At 41.9% G+C, this 19,133-nt stretch overlaps 1 protein-coding gene and 1 pseudogene across 1 annotated transcript; both read left to right on the top strand.

The window, feature by feature from the left end:
* The first annotated feature begins 561 nt into the window (after window positions 1–561).
* On the top strand, window positions 562–5,306 carry LOC142368734 (general transcription factor II-I repeat domain-containing protein 2-like; annotated as a pseudogene).
* A 3,610-nt stretch (window positions 5,307–8,916) lies between these two features.
* LOC142368735 (uncharacterized) lies at window positions 8,917–18,820 on the top strand. The gene is made up of 3 exons (XM_075450920.1): window positions 8,917–9,360; window positions 10,128–10,340; window positions 17,476–18,820. The coding sequence occupies exons 1-3, from the start codon at window positions 8,917–8,919 to the stop codon at window positions 18,592–18,594; spliced, it is 1,776 nt and encodes a 591-aa protein (XP_075307035.1). The 3' UTR covers window positions 18,595–18,820.
* Window positions 18,821–19,133: the final 313 nt, after the last annotated feature.

Raw genomic sequence — 19,133 nt, forward strand, 5'->3', positions numbered from 1 at the left:
CACTACGCCACCGACCGCCCCCCTCTAGGATTTTTAAATCAACAATATCAAATTGTGACATAACATCAGAGTTATTTCTAGGTTTTAGACACAGATTAGTTTTCTTGTTTGTCTGTCTTGCGTGAATGTTTTGTCTTATCGTTTTTATTTTTTGGCTAAAATATTTGGCAAATTCGTTGCAATTCTCAGTGGAGAGGAGGTCTGGGTTTGACTGTTTAGGATGATTCGGGAGTTTTTACACCATAGCAAACAGTTGGAGAGTTGTTGACATTCTTATTAATCATTTCAGATAAATGCAGCTGTCTGGCCTTGCACAGCTCATTGTTATAACTACGCAGGCTTTGTTTGTACAGCTCAGAGTGAATCTGAAGGCGGTCCGCCCCCGCCAGCAGGTTCAGTCTGGCCCGGGGGATAAATCTGCATTATTAAAAAAAAAAAAGAATAAACTTAATTTTCTTTCAAATATGCAGTTCCTATATTGTCCGCTAGGGGCGTTGTGTTTTAGTCAGTGCAATCGCTTTACCTGCTTTTTCTGTTGGCCTTGACACCCTCATCAGCGAAATGTCTTTGTCAAAAAAGAGAAAAGTGGATACAGAGTGTCGGATTTTTAAAGAAAAATGGACTTCTTCTTATATGTTCACGGAAGTGAATGGGAAACCCGTGTGCCTGGTGTGCAAGCAGCAAGTTTCCGTGCTTAAGGAATATAATATTCGGCGCCACTATGAAAGTCAGCATAGTAAAAATATAACAACTTGCACGGAGAACTGAGAAAACAGAAGGTCAATGAAATGTTGGTGGGTCTGAGGAAACGGCAATCTTTTTTCACCCGGAGCCGAGAGGTCAGTGATGCTGCGGTGAAAGCCAGCTACTTAATTGCTAGCCAAATGGCATTAGCATCAAAGCCGTACTGTAAGGGGGAGTTCGTCAAAAACTGCATGCTGAAGGCTGACGAAATTGTGTGTCCTGAGAAGCGACAAGCTTTTGCCAATATTAGCTTGACGAGAAATACCGTGGCAGACAGGATTTCGGAACTATCGGCAGATTTGGACAGCCAACTGAGACGCAAAGTGGAGTCATTTCTGGTTTCTGGCATTTTCTGTTGCAATTGATGAGAGTACCGATATTACGGACATCGCTCAACTGGCCATATTCATTCGTGGAGTTAACGAGACTTTGACTGTCACAGAGGAGTTTCACGAGTTGGCGCCTATGACCGACACCACGACAGCTGAGAACATTTTTTGCTCAGTCGTTGGAGTGCTGGACAGAGTTGGGGCGGACTGGTCCCGCGCCGTAAGCCTGGCTACTGATGGTGCGCCGTCAATGATGAGGAAAAAGGCAGGTGTTGTGACCAAGTTCAGAGAGAAAGTACAAGCCACAAATGGAGGGGGTGATTTTTGGACATTTCATTGCATTTTGCATTAGGAGGCATTATGCTGCAAGTCCTTAAAATGGATCACGTCATGGAAGTGGTTGTCCGAACTGTTCATTTCATCCGAGCCAGAGGTCTCAATCATTGTCAGTTTGACAGCCTTCTCAGGGGCTGTAACATTAACCATGGTCTGCCATACCACACTGAGGTGAGATGGTTAAGCAGAGGTGCTGTGCTGAAGCGCTTCTCTGATCTACGTGGAGAAATCCGAGAATTCATGGAGAAAAAAGGAAAACCTGTTAAGGAATTACAGTGCCCACTTTGGCTGCAGGACCTTGCATTTATCGTTGATATTACAGAGCACTTGAATAATCTGAACAAAATGTTGCAAGGATGCAAAAAAATTATAACAGTATTATGACAGCATACGTGCATTCAAGTTAAAGCTCACGTTATGGGAGACACAGATGGCAAGCGGTGACCTTGCTCATTTTCCATGTCTAAGAGGTCAAACTTTCAAATCAAACTTTATTTATATAGCACCTTTCATACTAAAGAAAAAAGCAACACAAAGTGCTTTACATAATAAAATCAGTAATAAAATCAATTCAATTCATAAACTCACACACAACATCACACCGACAACCACACTGCACACATACTACCCCCCCACCACCCCCAACATGAGCAATATCAACAACAATCAACAACAATCAACATTAAAATCAACATTAAAATCTGGCTTGACGCTGAAGCGAGGAAACGGTATCTTGGGGATCTGTCCACACCGGGAGCCAGCCCACCAATGACCACAGAGGCCACCACCACGGGGAACCGCCCTGATCAGGGCAGGCCGGCATCCACACCACAGCCAGAGCTGCAGTGCAGGATCCCCCAGCCACCTCGAACCAGGGCGGTCCCCACAATAATGACCCCACAGACCGAGCGGGCATAGTCTCCGGTGTGGAAGATCCCCATGAGGAAAAACACTGGATAAATAAGTATATAGTAAAATAATTTAACAAAAAATAATAATATATAAAAATAATAAATAAATAAATAAATGAAATAAAATTCAGCTGTAAGCTAAACTAAAAAGGTGGGTCTTGAGCCTCTTTTTAAAAACTTCAACAGTCTCTGCAGCCCTGAGGTTCTCTGGCAGGCTGTTCCACAAATGAGGTCCATAATAGTGGAACGACGTCTCACCATAAGTTTTTGTTCGAACCTTAGGAACAACTAAAAGGCCGGTACCAGAGGACCTCAGGGTCCGCGAGGGCTCATAATTTAAAAGCAGATCAGATAGATAAGAAGGCCCAAGACCATTAAGACATTTATAAACAACTAAAAGAACCTTAAAATCAACCCTGAAACGCACGGGGAGCCAATGCAGCGTTTTTAAAACTGGTGTAATGTGTTCCCGCCCTCTGGTCTTGGTCAGCACACGTGCAGCTGAATTCTGTATTAATTGTAGGTAATGAATACTTTTTTTGGGAAGACCAGAGAGCAGGGCATTACAATAATCTATTCTACTAGAAATAAAAGCATGCATCAGCACCTCCGTGCTGGCAAAAGAGAGAAATGGGCGGACTCTGGCAATATTTTTAAGATGATAAAATCCTGTCTTTGTTACATTTCTAATATGTTGGATAAAATCCAGCTCAGAGTCAAAAAGAACACCCAGATTTTTTACATGTTGAGAAGATTTAAAATTTTGTAGTTTGGGTAAAATTATCTCTCTCTTGTCTTCAGGACCAATAATTAAAACTTCAGTCTTGCCCTGGTTGAGCTGTAAGAAATTCTCTGCCATCCATGACTTTATATCTAAAATACAGTTTAAAAGAACGTTAACTGGTTCTAGGTCATCAGGAGACACGGCAATGTAAAGCTGTGTATCATCAGCATAGCTGTGAAAACGAATGCCATGTCTCCTGACGACATCCCCAAGTGGCAACATGTACAGATTAAAAAGCAATGGGCCTAAAATTGATCCTTGGGGAACCCCACACTTGATTTTATGGATTCTTGAGGAGCATGTATCCATACTTATAAAAAACTGTCGATCCGTGAGATAGGAATAAAACCATTTAAGAACAGTGCCAGAGACACCCACCAGGCTTCTAAGTCTGTTTAATAAAATGTGGTGATCTACTGTATCAAAAGCTGCACTAAGATCCAGCAGCACCAGGACTGAAAGCTTCTGTGAGTCCATGTTACATCTGAGATCATTTACAATCTTTAAAAGGGCTGTCTCTGTACTGTGGTTCTTCCTAAAACCAGACTGATGTTTCTCAAAAATATTGTGTTTGTTTAAAAACTCATTTAATTGGATACAAACAACTTTTTCTATAATTTTACTTAAAAACGGTAAGTTGGATATAGGTCGGTAATTATCAAGAATCTTGTGATCTAAATTGCTCTTCTTCAGAAGGGGCCTCACCACTGCAGTTTTACAGGCAGATGGGAAAACACCCGTCTGAAGAGAGCAATTTACAATATTTAAAAGCTCACACTCGAAGAAACCATAAAATGTCTTTAAAAGAGATGTGGGAATGGGATCTAAAAGGCAGGTTGTTGGGTTTAGTTGGGAGAAAACTCGACCAAGCATCTTGGCATCAACCAGGACAAAACTATCCAGTGTTTCCTCGGGTAAAAACAATGCTTCAGAAATGTTAAAATCAACATTTTGTTGAGATAAAAGGCCAGATCTAATAGCATTGATCTTACTTCTGAAGTGGTCTGCAAAGTCCTCACATGCAGTGTCTGATGCTGGGATGGAGGACTTGTTAAAATCTGTGTTTATTAAAAGATCGAATGTTTTGAAAAGGAATTTAGGATTATTTTTGTTCTGTGTAATAAGATTTGAAAAATGGAGGGTTCTTGCCTGTTTTACTGCACTATTGTAATTTTTTTGTTGTTCCTGAAAAATCTGTAAGTGAATGGTTAATTTTGTTTTCCTCCATTTTCTTTCTGCTCTCCTGCAGTTCCTTTTCATTTGTTTGATTCGCTCATTTCTCCACGGTGGTATGGTTTTAACTTTTACAGATTTTGTTTTAAGTGGAGCTGCAGCATCAATGGCTGACTTCAGTTTGCTGTTAAAATAATCAACAATAAAATCACACGATGCAGGTAAAAACTGTGCAGGGGTATGATGTAAAATGTCAATAAAATCTGCAGCCACTTCAGAAGTAATCCACCGCTTCCTCACGGTTCTCACCGGGGCCTCCTGTTGGATAAAACTGGTGACATTAAAAAACACACAGTAGTGGTCTGACACAGCCAGGTCAACAACAGAGGACACACCAGTGGAAAGGCCATAGGTTATGACCAAATCTAGGGTGTGTCCTCTATTGTGAGCAGGCTGTGTGACGTGTTGTTTAAAATCCATGCTGTTCTATAGGTTTAAAAACTCATTTGCATAAAAATCACAACTGTTGTCAATATGCAAGTTAAAATCACCAGTTATTAAAATTTTGCTGTATTTTGAGTGTATAAATGTTAAAAAGTCAGAAAACTCATGAATAAAACAGGAAGGAGGCTTAGGTGGTCTGTAGACTGTGACACATAATACAGGTGGGTTGCTGAAAACAAAGGAATGATGCTCAAAAGAAGAATAATTATTTAAAAGAACTGTCTTTGTTAAAACTGAGCTTCGAGCAATAGATGCAGTTCCACCGCCTTTTTTGCCACCCCTGATAGAAAATAAAAAATTAAAATTTGGTGGTGAGAGTAACTGGTGCGTCAGCGCCAAGCCAGGTTTCAGTTAAAAAGAGACAATCGATATTATGGTCTAAAATCAGATCATTTATGATAAAAGATTTATTTAAAAGAGATCGAACATTTAAAATAGCCATGTTAAGAGTTGAGGAAAACTTCTGTTGTGGGGTTGTTTTTCTCAGAGATACTTGGTGTATGGGGCGGAGACATCTGGAACTAGTGTATGGATGTGACTGGAGGTGTTTGTAACATCTGCTGGTGATGTGAACTGGTATATGGTGTACTGAAGATGAGGGTTTGGCTGGAGAAGATTGGAGTTTGACTGAGTTGTGGCTGCTGTACCGTCAATCTGAAAATGGTTTATTTGATTGAAGAGTCAGTTTAATGTTCATGGATAAAAGATGAGATCCTGTATGATTTGGATGTAAGCCGTCGTGTTTGAAAAGGTATGGTCTATTGTAAAAGGTTGTAAAATTGTCCACATATGGAATATTGTTGGAGTTGCAGTATCCTTTGAGCCAGATGTGAAGTTGTTGCAGACGGCTGAATTTGATGTCCCCAAACCGAGGTGAGGGAAGTGGGCCGGAGATGATGCATTGTTTCTTTAACTGTTTAATGCTGTGGATGAGGGTGATAAAGTCTTGCTTAAGGGTCTCTGATTGCTGCAGCTTGAGATCGTTTATGCCTGTGTGAACTACTATTTTGGACACGGATGATTTGTTCTGGGAAAGCTTGTGGGTGGAGTTGGTGATGTCATTGACCAACGCACCTGGGTAACAGAATGTGCGGCACCTGGTTACCTGGACATGCCTGACCATGGATGTTCCCACGATGATTGCAACTGGGCCACGTCCGTGGGAGCCAGACCCAGCCGGCGAAGTACTCCGGGTCGTTGGTCCAGCAGCGACAAGAGATGAGGCGGAGGTTCCAGCAACAGCGGCCGTGGGTGGGGAGACGACAGCAGCAGCGACCGTAGGTGGACATCCCATGGTCCGAGCCCCCACAGGACCATGTTCCCGGTCCAAACGGTGATGAGTATCGGTGTGTCCACTAACCGCATCCCTGAGGAGCTGCCGACGTTTTCCTGAGGATGATAGTGAGCGTCGAGCCTTTCTGTTAGCACGAGCACGGTTAGCAACCGGCCGGGCTTTGCTCGGCGCCAAACTCTCAGTCCCGGCAGCTACAGGGCCATAGCTGGGTGGTGGAGCGACCAGGGCCCCGTCTGACCTGAGCGTCGACAGACCCTCGAAGCGGTTGGAGAGGACTAGGTCATCACGATTCGACGCTTTCTTCTTGCGGCAGACCACTTGAGACCAAAGTGTGTGCCTTGGTGTTGAGCTCGAGGAAGGCCGGGGTGAGGTGTCAGGATCCCAAAGAACTGTGTCCTGTAGAGCTGTTTTCAGTGAGGCAATATGCATGGACTGCTGGTGGGCCAGGTCCAGAAGTGAGTTCAACATTTCTTTCTTGGATTTCAGTTCATCGGAAAGCTTCCGGATGTCTTCCTTAAGGTTAGTAATATCCTTGTTGGTGTATGTATGCACCAAGTTGTCATCTGTAGGCGCCAGGGCAGCCATGTCCTCAAAGTAACAGGGTCCCAAGGACCGCAGGCCGCAGTAGCTCTTCCACCAAACAAATTTGCTGGTGGTAAATACTCAATTCTGGAGTACTCTGAAAGTGTTGATCAATGTTGTTTTAGATAGATCAGTGACTGGAGTGAGGTAACAGACGAGGTTGGATTTCCTCTGTCCTCTCAGAGCTTAATTTGCGATGCCAGACACTCGAATGCTCTGCTCTCTGTTCACTCTGCTCTCTGTTCACTCTGCTCTCTGTTCACTCTGCTCTCTGTTCATTCTGCTCTCTGTTCACTCTGCTCTCTGTTCACTCTGCTCTCTGTTCACTCTGTGTGCTTTAATCTTTAAGCTTTAATCCTGACTTGAAACAGTACAAAGACAAGATTTCAGGGATGCTGAGGGAGTTTGCAGGCATGCAAACTTGCCACCTTTCGGCGAAATTCGCCGTTTTGAAATCAAAATGGGTCATTCTTCTGAATCGCGTAGATCCGAGGAGAAAAAAAAATGGGGGGGGGGGGGGGGGGTGAGCATGTCAACTAGCGAGTGGAACTGTGAACCTCAAAACAACACTAGACCTATCACCGCCGCTCTCTTCTCGTGACAACAAATGACTGACAAGAGTGGCGTGTGAGAGAAGCACTATCACCAATCAGAAGTGAGGAGGGCGAACCCCTATTCCCCCCCAAATTTGTCTCTGGCGGTACGTCAAGTGAATTGCTGATATAAGTTTTTCCCGTGGAGCTCGTTTGGCTTGGCATGCCAAACGTTCACTTTAATGGTTTAATGACAGCGGACCGCGAAAGTGGTGGGGAGAGTCATCGTTCACTTACTAATGACATACCGGTAGGCTATTACTAAGCATAGGCTGTCTTGGGGCAGTAATTAATTAAACGTCTAATCCTACATACTTGTAGTATCCCTTTAAGGACCATGGGACTAACTTTTTCGTTAAATTTAATGTAATTAAATGTATGATACTACAGTTAAATGTTTTTGAAGACCTGTGATGTTATATATCAAACACATAATAGTACAGTAAATGCAATTGATAGGCCTACTGTACCTATAAATTCATCTTTTATGCTGCACAGCTGTTCTCTACTTAATGCAAATGGGACATACTGTATATTTTATAATATATATTTTGTATAATTTAGAACTTAATGCGTCTCATGTTTCCGCTTTTCCGCGCGTGCCGTGTGTCCGTGTACCCTTGTCACCTTTTTCACCCCTGAGCAGTTTGCATGCCTGAGTTTGAGAAACGATTCCAGGTCTTTAGCTAACTCGAGACAGAATTCACAGTTTTTCACTCACCATTCGCAGTCAGAGCTTCTGATGTGCCCGTTGACATGCAACTCGAAATCATTGATTTGCAGTGTGATGTAGAATTGAAGGACAAATTTGCCTCTTTGAGCTTGGACACGTTTTACAAGTATCTTCTACTAGGCTATCCTAAATTAACAGCATTGGCTGCAAAAATGTTGTCCATGTTTGGGTCTACCTATCTTTGTGAGCAAGTTTTCTCTGTAATGAACATTAATTAAACGAAGCTGCGCTCAAAGCTCACACTTAAAGGAGATTCTGAAACTGGCTGCTACTCAAGACATGATGCCTGATATTGATGCATTTGTGTGCAGGCTAAAAGATGCCAAATTTCAGGGGCAAATACTGAGCAAGACTAAGTCCTATGGAACAGGGTTCCCGCGGGGTCCTAAAAAGTCTTAAAAGCATTGAATTTATGAATTTGGAAATAATACCTTAAAAAGACTTGAAAAAGTCTTGAATTTTGATATCTGGGTCTTAAAATTTGTGCAGTAACTTCCCCGTATCACATTCTCCTCAAACGTTTCATTTGTCAACTAGGCTACTATTATTTTGAAAAGCCTAAATAATGTAGCCTAAATGAAGAGTGGCGCAACCAATCATTGAGAACGCAACGCTGCCGCTACCGCTCCGCCCCGGGTCCGATCACATTGCTACAGCACTGACACAGACCACAGCAACAAGCCAAGCAGAAGCGTGAAAAATCAAGGCAAATCTCAGCAGAAAACAAGAAAGTTTAACTTACGCCGTTATGTTGTTTTTTAACATTAGTTTGCGTTTCCTTGCTTCCCATTTCTTGCTGGGATTATGGGGAAATGTAAATGTAATGAAGCGTGGCACGAGAAATAATCATTTTGTCACTGGTTAAAACCAGTGGACAATAATGTATACGAGGCTTTTTGCACAGTGTGCAAAAAGAGAATTCAGCTTGGTACCATGGGCTTGAAGGCTTTAGAGTCTCACGCCAAGTCCTCCAAGCAAATTAATAATATCGAAGCGAAGGATCAACGTCCTTCCAACGCCGGGGTGTTTCAACTGGCCAACGCTAGCCTGTTAGCTATTAATGTATCTGAGCTAGCAGATAACGTTAACCAGCCAACTGCTAGTACAGCCCCTCAAGTTACGACCGTCACCGCAACTAGAGTAGATCTGCGAACAGCTTTTGGGTCCACACCAACCATGAAAGCAGAGGTGTTGTGGACTCCTAACACAATCGCCAAACACCATTCATATAATGGAAACGAGGGTATTTCAGAGTTGTTTAAATGCATGTTCCCCGATTCCTACATCGCTGCCACAATTACTTGTGGTCCCGACAAAACGGCGTACATAGCCAAGTTTGGTTTAGCTGTGTATATTAAAGAGGAACTGGTGTCCAAGGTAAACAAATCACCGTTCGTTCTTATGTTCGATGAGAGCCTCAACGGAACGACACATTTTTTTGTTGATTTTCATTATTTATAGTTCTCTCTACTCCCCATATTCCAAGCATGGAATAAGTAGCTTGCTAACATAACCAATGTTAAAAAACAACTTAACGGGGCTTCCGGTTTGGACGAAATGCAGTAGGCAGCGTCGAGTCTAGCTCCCGTCACTTTTATTCATTTAACATTTCAAATGCCCATAGTTTCGATTTTGGCCATCGCCAAGTTATTTATTCCACACAGAACACTTTGGTGCTGGATGATGCCTCCCAAACCATCAAAATCAGGCCGGAAGGACGAGTCTGACAGGGGCAACCTCGCTACTGCAGCAGGTTCGGAGTTCAACATGGCGGTCCTGGCTAGCCACTTGGAGGCGCTTCGCGGCGCTATTTCTTCGGATTTTAACGCTTCCTTTTCAATGCTCGAAGCCAAACTGGACTCCATTCAAACCACAGTCTCTGACCATACTCACTCAATTGTGTCTCTTGAAGCCAACGCAAACCAACAAGACGGACGCATACAAAGTCTGGAGTCAAAGTATGCTAAACTAGCGGAGAGCAACACCAGGCTACAGGCTAAGCTAACGGACCTTGAGTCCCGCAGTCGCCGTAATAACATTAGAATTGTCGGCTTACCTGAAGGACCTCAGCCTTCCATCTTTTTCTCTGAGCTTCTGTTCGAAGTCCTCGGTGACAACGTTTTTGCGCCCCCCCTCCCCCGGAGTGCGACAGAGCGCACCGGACACTTGCCAGCAAGCCAAGACCAGGCCAGAGACCGAGGCCCGTGATTATCAGACTCCACAGATTCCAACAGAAGGACAAGATTATCCGAGAGGCCAGAGCTAAAAGAGGCAAACTTCAGTACCGAGGGACCCCCATTGCAATCTACGAGGATTATCCGCCTGAAATCGTGGAGCAGCGTAGGGAGTACCAGGAGGTAATGTCGGAACTTTATCGCCGGGGCTTCAGGCCTGCGCTGCTCTTACCTGCGAGGCTTAATATCACTTTGAAGGATGGGGTCAGGAAGAGACTTTCCTCTGTTTCTGAGGCCAAGGACTTCATTGCATCAAACAGTTCTGGTACCGGCTCTCCTACACATCCCCGTCCGTCTGACTAATGCGGTAACGTCGGCGTACTAGCACTAGCATAGCAATGTAGCTTGTTAACATTAGCCTTGTTTACAAGTCCTCCGTGGCTACCTCAGTTACCCGTCTGTTTTATAATAACAAAGGCTTGTTGTTTTGGCGTTATCACGAAGACGGAGGTGTGTTTTTTCACTGTTAATGGTCTTTTTTCTGGCCGGTTTTCAGTGTTTTCAGTGACTTTACATATTTTTTCTGACCCTTGTTGTTTTGAGGTCCCATTGCCAGATCTCGTGATATGTTGCCATGAGTGCCTTTACCATTCAGAGACTTTATTTTGCACCTTTCCTCTGTACCTCAGTTTCCCATCTGTTTTATAATAACAAAGGTTTGTTGTTTTGGCGTTATCACGAAGACGGAGATGTGTTTTTTCACTGTTAATGCTCTTTTTTTCTGGCCGGTTTTCAGTGACTTTTTACATATTTTTTCTGATTCTTGTTGTTTTGAGGTCCCGTTGCCAGATCTCGCGATATGTTGCCACGGGTAGCTTTGCCATTCAGAGACTTTATTTTGCACCTTATTTAATTTATTATATCCCATTTAGGGTTGCTGAATGAAAAAGCAAACAATCACATTTTGTCTCTTTGCTGGACCAGCTGCTCATGTGGATTTTACTGGACTGAAGTGTATGTGTGTTTTACTCTGTTGTTACTGTTGTGGTGTTGGCATAGATTTAATTGCATAATATTCGACAATGTTCTATTTTTTTTTATTCATTCACTTATCCTGGATGTAATACTATGGGGATGACTTAAAGGGGAACTCCGGGGCATTTGAAGCGCGTTTTCATTGCTAGAGGTTGTCAAATACTGATAGTAGGACACAGAGAGGTGCAAATCTGCGCTCCCTGTGTGGAGATCGCTCTGTTCGCACACCCTGTCATGCGAGGCTAATACGTGGTGGCTAAGGGGCAAGCGCTAACCCTTCCTCGTAAAACAACATCTTGCACACTGCAGAAACGTCACACCATTTTATAACCCATCCGACGATAAAGTCACAAGCCTTACCATCAAAACCATATGCATGGTTCCCACATTACTGGCATGGGGACGTTACAAAACAACTGTATAAACAGCATGTAACTCACCGGCTGGTTGTAGGCTCGCGCATGTGAAAGCCCAAAAGAGTCGATGGAGAATAATCCCATATACAAAACAATTATATTCTCTAGAAAAGCTGCGTTCAAGTATTTAAAACATTACAACAATACATGCCCAGTAATATTGTTGTAATGTTTTAAATACTTGAACGCAGTTTTTCTAGAGAATATAATTGTTTTGTATATGAGGTTACAAATATCAGGTTACAAACTAAACATTCAAAAAGTGAAGTATTTCTGGTTAATAAAATGGCAAAGGCACTCCCCCAATCCATATTTCCTTTTAAAAGGGCTCTGGAGGGATTCAAGTACCTGGGGGTGTTTGTTTCAAGCTCTTTTAAAGACCTGTTCCCTAAAAACTTTCAACCACTTATAGACAAATGCAAAGCTGACATGACCAGGTGGGCCTCCCTCCCCCTGTCTCTTGCGGGTCGTGTCAACCTTATAAAGATGGTCATCCTGCCAAAGTTTCTCTACCTTTTCCAACACATCCCAGTGTGCATCAACAAGTCTTTTTTTCATTGATCTCGACAAGCAATTGAATGCGTTCATCTGGAGCAATAAGCCGGCGTGTATTAGAAGGTTGTGTCTCCAACTCCAACTAATCTGCTCTCAACTCCCGGTAACTACCCATAAAAAAATTAAATAACCCAATTGTTACTAGTTCCATAAATATTTGGATTAGGGCTGTCGCGGTGAGGGAATTCCCACTGCGGTGACTCATAGCCGCTCAACAGCGCGGTATGCGGTGATATCGCATTTTTGTTCATTAGGCTACTTTCCACGACATTCAATGTTAGATGAAAATCGAGCGCATAATCCATCTTTTTTCCCCAGCGACTCTGACATTTCACTTTGCTTTGCCTGTCATTTACTCGCTCACAGACCAACATAGCGGAGATCAAGCAGCGCATACCCCAGTTCTGCAACATTGTTGCCAGTGCCACATGGCAAATATCAACATTGTTGCAGACCTGGGCACGTTTCGTTTAGTAATGACGGAGAAAAACGAAGCAGATCAGGGCAGCAGTTGAGCTCACGTGTCCGGGATACAGTTTTTTTTTTTAACAGACTGCCGCCGACCAACCAACCCCGGCACATTTTTTAAACTTTTTTTTTTTTTTTTTTTTTTTAAATAGTTTCACACCGTTTTGTTGAAATGATCAGGTATTTCCCAACAGCAAATGTGCACACCAAGCTGTGGTTCTGCGGAAGCTAGTTTATTGTTGATATTAGACGGTCGCATTTACAACGTTAAACATGGATAATATGGGAAGATTCAAAGCCATAAAGTGTCCGGACTAGGCAGAGGAGTAAAGCCGAGATAAAGGTAGGCCACTGCATTTTATTTTAACTTCTATTGCTACGACACTGAGTAGGCATATTCTTGTAATATCAGCTGCTGAGGGAGAATCAGACCACGAGTAGCATGCAGACGTGTGTGCGTGTGCGGTGCCTATATGCAAAGATGGCGACAGAAACGCGGCACCTCGCTGTGTTAATGTGTTTGTCCTGCCTTGAGGGGAATATACAATGTATCATTATTACTGTGCTGGCTTTAAAAAGTATCAGTTCTGTCAGTCGCTTTGTATCTACTGTGCAGTCTTAAAAACTCGTTTAGTTTCTCGAGTTGTTCTGCGCGTGCAAACGGGCGTGCGGTGGGCGGTGGTGGGGGTGGCCTGGACACGCACCGCGGAGGTCCTCTCAGCACCGCGGTGATTGCATTTTGCGGTTATCGCGACAGCCCTAATTTGGATCCAATTCAGGAAACAACACGGGTTACATAGAGCTTCAATTCATGCCCCTATTTCAAATAACCACCTATTCTCCCCATCATCTACCGACCCGGCCTTCCGCATTTGGTCTAACGGTGGTCTTTTGACGATTAACGAACTTTACGTGGATGGTGTTTTTTCTTCCTTTGAACTCTTGCCAGTTAAATTCAACTTGCCCAACAACCATCTCTTCCGTTTTTTTCAAACCAGGCACTTCATTCAAAAGCTTTTCCCCCACTTTCCTAATCGCCCCCCTGAATCACCAATCGATAAAATCGTCACTCTTGACCCAAACCAAAAACAGCTTATTTCAGTTCTTTATGGCCAGATTGGCTCCCTTATTCCGAATCCTACGCTATCTCTTAAGGAGCTATGGGAGAGTGATCTGGGTAATACAATTTCTGATGACCAATGGACTGACGCCCTCAACCTAGTTCATACATCCTCCATCTGCGCTAGGCATGGCTTACTCCAATGCAAGGTTCTCCACAGAGCTCACTTTACTAACGCTAAGTTAGTAAAGGCTAGAATATTACCGGATCGGAGCGATGCTTGTAACAGATGCAACCAATCCCCGGCTGACCACATGCACATGTTTTGGACCTGCCCGAAGCTTGACAAATTTTGGTCTGACATATTTGGAACCATTGAACAGGCCTATAACATAAAGATAGACCCCAATCTGCACTGTTCGGTCTCCCTTCACCTGGAGACGTGCCCACCATTGTACGCCGTGTCGTTGCCTTCTCCACTCTGCTAGCTAGACGTTCTATTCTCCTCAAATGGATTCATGCTTCTCCACCAACACGTGATCAATGGATACAGTCCATCTTACAAAGCCTCCAGCTGGAGAAGCTAAGATTCTCATTAAAAGGTTCTCTGAAATCCTTCCGTTCCACCTGGGACCCACTATTAGCTCTTTTTAAAAAAACTCCCTATCAATCCTTTTGTGGCCCAAACATACCCGTCGGTGGGGGGTGTGGAGGGTTTGATAAATATAATTAAAAATAAAACAAGACTGTGAATAAGGACTTTAGGTAACTTAAAGTGTTAATGGAGCAACTCATATTGCTATCTGTATTTAATCCTTGAGGATGTCCTTTAACCCTCTAGACCCCATAGCGGCCGTTGCCCGCCGTTCTTTATTCTCCCATAGCGACCGCCGCCGGCCGGCATGAAAATACACGTCTTACTACGGGAAAATGATGTTGCTGAACTGTAACTACACACTTCAGTAGTTCACTGTTAATTAACAGATTGTTGTATTAAAATATATATGTTTGTATTCAATTATTTCGAGATATTGTCATGTTTTTGAGGGATTTCTCTTGGCCGCAGTTGAGACTGATATGAGAGCGGAGGTTCTGCGTTTGGGCGCAGCTTCACTCGCCGGCTAATTGTGCTATCTACTGTAGTTATGTTTGATATTAGTTCGCAGTGTGCCAAGTATTACTTTGTAGCTACCAGCTTTGTTCATTATCACTCGATTACCTCAGCCACTCAATTCAAGAAAATCAAGATCAAGAAAATGACAGCTCCGAAAAGACCGTGGATGTTTACCTGGCAATTTTCACCGGTTCACAATTGTCCAACTCGGATTTCAGTGACACGAACGTAAGTTGTAAATGTGATTTAGATAGATATACAACCTAAATTTGAGACGTAGTGGCCAACCTTGTCACCTACAGCCGTTTTGATTTGCCATGCTAACTCCAGCTGATTTATCGTTAGTTATTTGCGAGCTTGCCGGTCAGTATCCTTCAACAGAACATACTACAGACTACACCTACACCAGACTACACCTAAACTAAGAGATAATTTATAAAGATTTTTTTTTTTTAAAGTCTAACTCCTTGTTTGCTACTGGTAATCTAACTACCTGCCTGGTATAAGTAGCCTACACATATTTCCCGGTTTATGTAGGCGCCTATCAACAAACATTTCAAGTGATGTCGTGCCTGATTATAATGCGAGAATTTCAAACCGGACATGTCACCATCATTCGTCCACCAAGTGATAGCTCCAGCATTTAGGTTGCCAGAGTTAGACTACGATCAACTCGATCTTATAAATGTAATTGTGCAAACGTATTTGAAATACTTAATACATTTTGTGGAAAATTGTTTGTGGTAGTCTTGTCATGGTACTGTAGTGAAGTTCTGAAGTGGGCCCAAACTATTTCTCTGCATTATAGCCTATCGTCTATTATAATAATAATAATAACAATAATAACTTAGTTTTATATAGCGCTTTTCAAGATACCCAAGGTCGCTTTACATTACATGTAGGCATGTGTGTAAATGTGTGTGTGTGTGTGTGTGTGTGTGGCAGGGGGTGAGGGGAGAAATTACACTGAATTTCAATAAAAACTAATTTCATTACATTCACTTTACTCTCATTTTATTATTACTGAGGTTGTTCAGAATCACCTGAGATGTTGATATGTTATGCAAAATAAAACTTAAATATGCCTACAGTACTATAACTATCCATTTCAAGTTAAAAAGAGGAGTGAATATTTGTTAAGTCTCAAAATATCCTTTTTGATACAGTTAAATGGTCTATGGAATACATGAATGAATAACTCCTAAAGGATCACGTATCATTTGAAAGAGCCATTTCCAATCTTTAAATAGAAAGAAACTTACAATGAACACTTGTCACTTGTTTTCAAGTTATTCTTGGTTATTTGTAATGTTTCTCAAATTGCCCATTTCTTTCGGAATTCTCAGGAATCTGGAGCATTGTTTTAAAATTCTGTTGGGGTCTAGAGGGTTAAAATGTTGCACTTCCTTTTTTTTTCTTCATTCCACCATTGTCCTCCTGTTATAACATATATGTAAAGGTATAATTCTGTTTTGATAATACTTACTGTTTATACTATGCCATTTTCTGTACCAAGACTTGTTTGCAATAATAAGATTGATTAAAAGAAAAACAAACAAAAAAAAAAACAACTTGACTGTGTCAGTTAAACTTTTTTGTGGTCTGCTGAAATTTTCTTTATTTATTTATTTATTTGTTTATTTTTTTTTATTTTTTTTTTTACACCTCTGTTTGGTTTGTTGTCTGTGCTGTGGTGTTGTAGCGTTTACTACTACTATGCTGCAATGTTTCATCAATGCTTTACACAGTCCACACTTTCATTTGTTTGAGAAATAAATTAACAAATTAAAAAAAACGTTTTTCTTTGCCGGTAGGTCTGTGAAATAAGTATTATATTTTTTTTTTATAAATGGTCTTAAAAAGGTCTTAAAAAGACTTAAATTTGACTTGAAGAACCCTGTAGGAACCCTGTGGAATGATGCTTTCAACGTTGCACTATAAAAATAAACAGTTGAAGTTAATATTTGCTGTAGGAATTGCTGTGAAAGTCAGTGCTAGTCAGTAACAGATTTACAACAGAATAGTTTTATTGAGTAAAATATTATTTCTTATGCATGCCACATATGTTATCTATGTGAGGTTTTTTATATGTATACATTTTATGCATTAACAAGGAAGGGGACAAATTTACTTTATCAAATGTCTGTTTAAAACAGCTGGCACTTAAGATTTCAAGTGTGTGGAGTCAATTCATGTGTTTAATTAATTAATTTATTTCTACATTTTGATGTGTTTGGTGTATTTTAACAGGCAGGACAGTGTTTTTAAATTCCACAAAACTGTGACTAAATGTTTTGCCACATTGTGAAATCACTGTGATCAGTTTTTATGCATAATGCACTTAAATAAATGTTAAACTGGGTAAAAGTGTTGTTGGAATTGCACATACATTTCTTAAAAACTGAGGTTGTTCATAATATATTTAGTAAAAGGACAATTCATTTAATGTAAAGATTTTTATTATTTACTTATTTTTTGCACTAATACAAAGAAAACGTGCTTATTGTTAGTTCTATGTAATTTTGGAACGAGTTTACTGATGTGGCCCCTTGAGATAAGATTAAGGTGTATACGGCCTTAGACCAAAATGAGTTTGACACCCCTGGCTTGGAGAAATCTTTTGTGTGAACTTCAAAAGGATCCAAGTCTTCTTCCTCTCTGTCATTGCAGAAACATGGGGCGCAAGAGGGATCCAGATGGCACTGCTATAAGGACTGTGGGAAAGTTATCAAACGGTCAAATCTGAGGTATCATCAGAGGCTTCATACTGGAGAGAAGCCATACAGCTGTGATCAGTGCGGGGCAGCTTTCACTCAATTATCTGATCTAAAGAAACACCAACGTATTCATACAGGAGAGAAACCTTTCAGCTGTGACCAGTGTGGGGCAGCTTTCAATCAATTATCTAATCTAAAGACGCACCAACGTATTCACTCAGGAGAAAAACCTTTCATTTGTGGTCAGTGTGGGAAAGCTTTTACTGCATTAAGCAGTCTAAAGAGACACCAACTTATTCACACAGGAGAGAAGCCATACAGCTGTGGTCAGTGTGGGGCAGCTTTCACTGAATTAGGTGGTCTAAAGAAACACCAACGTATTCACTCAGGAGAGAAGCCATACAGCTGTGGTCAGTGTGGGGCAGCTTTCACTACATTAGGTAATCTAAAGACACACGAACGTATACACACAGGCAAGAAACCATACAGCTGTGGTCAGTGTGGGGCAGCTTTCACTTTATTATCTAGTCTAAAGAGACACCAACGTTATCACACAGGAGAGAAGCCATATAGCTGTGGTCAGTGTGGGGCAGCTTTCACTGAATTAGGTAATCTGAAGACACACCAACGTATACACGCGGGAGAGAAACCATACAGCTGTGGTCAGTGTGAGGCAGCGTTCACTTTATTATCTAGTCTAAAGAGACACAAACGTGTCCACACAGGAGAGAAGCCATACAGCTGTGGTCAGTGTGGGGCAGCTTTCAATGTATTGGGTAATCTGAAGACACACCAACGTAGTCACACAGGAGAGAAGCCATACAGCTGTGGTCAGTGTGGGGCAGCTTTCACTTTATTATCTAGTCTAAAGAGACACCAACGTATTCACACAGGAGAGAAGCCATACAGCTGTAGTCAGTGTGGGGCAGCGTTCAATGTATTAGGTAATCTGAAGACACACCAACGTAGTCACACAGGAGAGAAGCCATACAGCTGTGGTCAGTGTGGGGCAGCTTTCACTTTATTATCTAGTCTAAAGAGACACCAACGTAGTCACACTGCAGAGAAATGATTGGCTTAAATCAACAACAATTTTTATGGCAGATAAGCAAACATTCACCTGGGAGCAGCAACAGGAACTTCCAATCAGAAGCTTTGCCTTTCTTCAGATTAAAAATCTTCTTTGTGGATTACCACCTTCTCTTGTCAGGACTTTAGTTCTGAATGTTCTGTGGGGAGCACATGTTTGAAGAACCATTGAAAATGCTTTATAATTTGTTGGGATTGCTTTAACTGGGGACGGATCTCCCGACGTTTAAGACAAACATGGCATCAATTGTGAGTTGATGGACAGAACAAAATGCAGTCTGTTTGAAAGTAGACCATGTTTATTCTGTTACACTGAACATATTTTGTTTTGTTTAAAGTTAAGATCCACAAAGTAGCTTTGCAGCAGCTGTGGGTATTTCTGTAAACATCTGAAGAAGCAATATATCATTTCAGTTTGATGTGAAGTCGAGCTTTACACTCGTCTGTATTTCATTGTTCTGCATTTCATTAAAGGGCAGATGTTAACTTTTCTCATTCTCTTCATGTTCTTGCTACACAGAT

This window comes from Odontesthes bonariensis, chromosome 19 (assembly GCF_027942865.1).
Source record: "Odontesthes bonariensis isolate fOdoBon6 chromosome 19, fOdoBon6.hap1, whole genome shotgun sequence".
Classification (NCBI taxonomy): Eukaryota; Metazoa; Chordata; class Actinopteri; order Atheriniformes; family Atherinopsidae; genus Odontesthes; species Odontesthes bonariensis.

Excerpts from the sequence above, each read along its gene's own strand:
- LOC142368735 (XM_075450920.1), top strand. The coding sequence starts at position 8,917 with ATGGGCTTGAAGGCTTTAGAGTCTCACGCCAAGTCCTCCAAGCAAATT. Across the intron at positions 9,361-10,127 it reads AAGAGGAACTGGTGTCCAAG|TGCGACAGAGCGCACCGGAC; the intron begins GTAAACAAATCA and ends CCTCCCCCGGAG. Across the intron at positions 10,341-17,475 it reads AGCGTAGGGAGTACCAGGAG|AAACATGGGGCGCAAGAGGG; the intron begins GTAATGTCGGAA and ends CTGTCATTGCAG.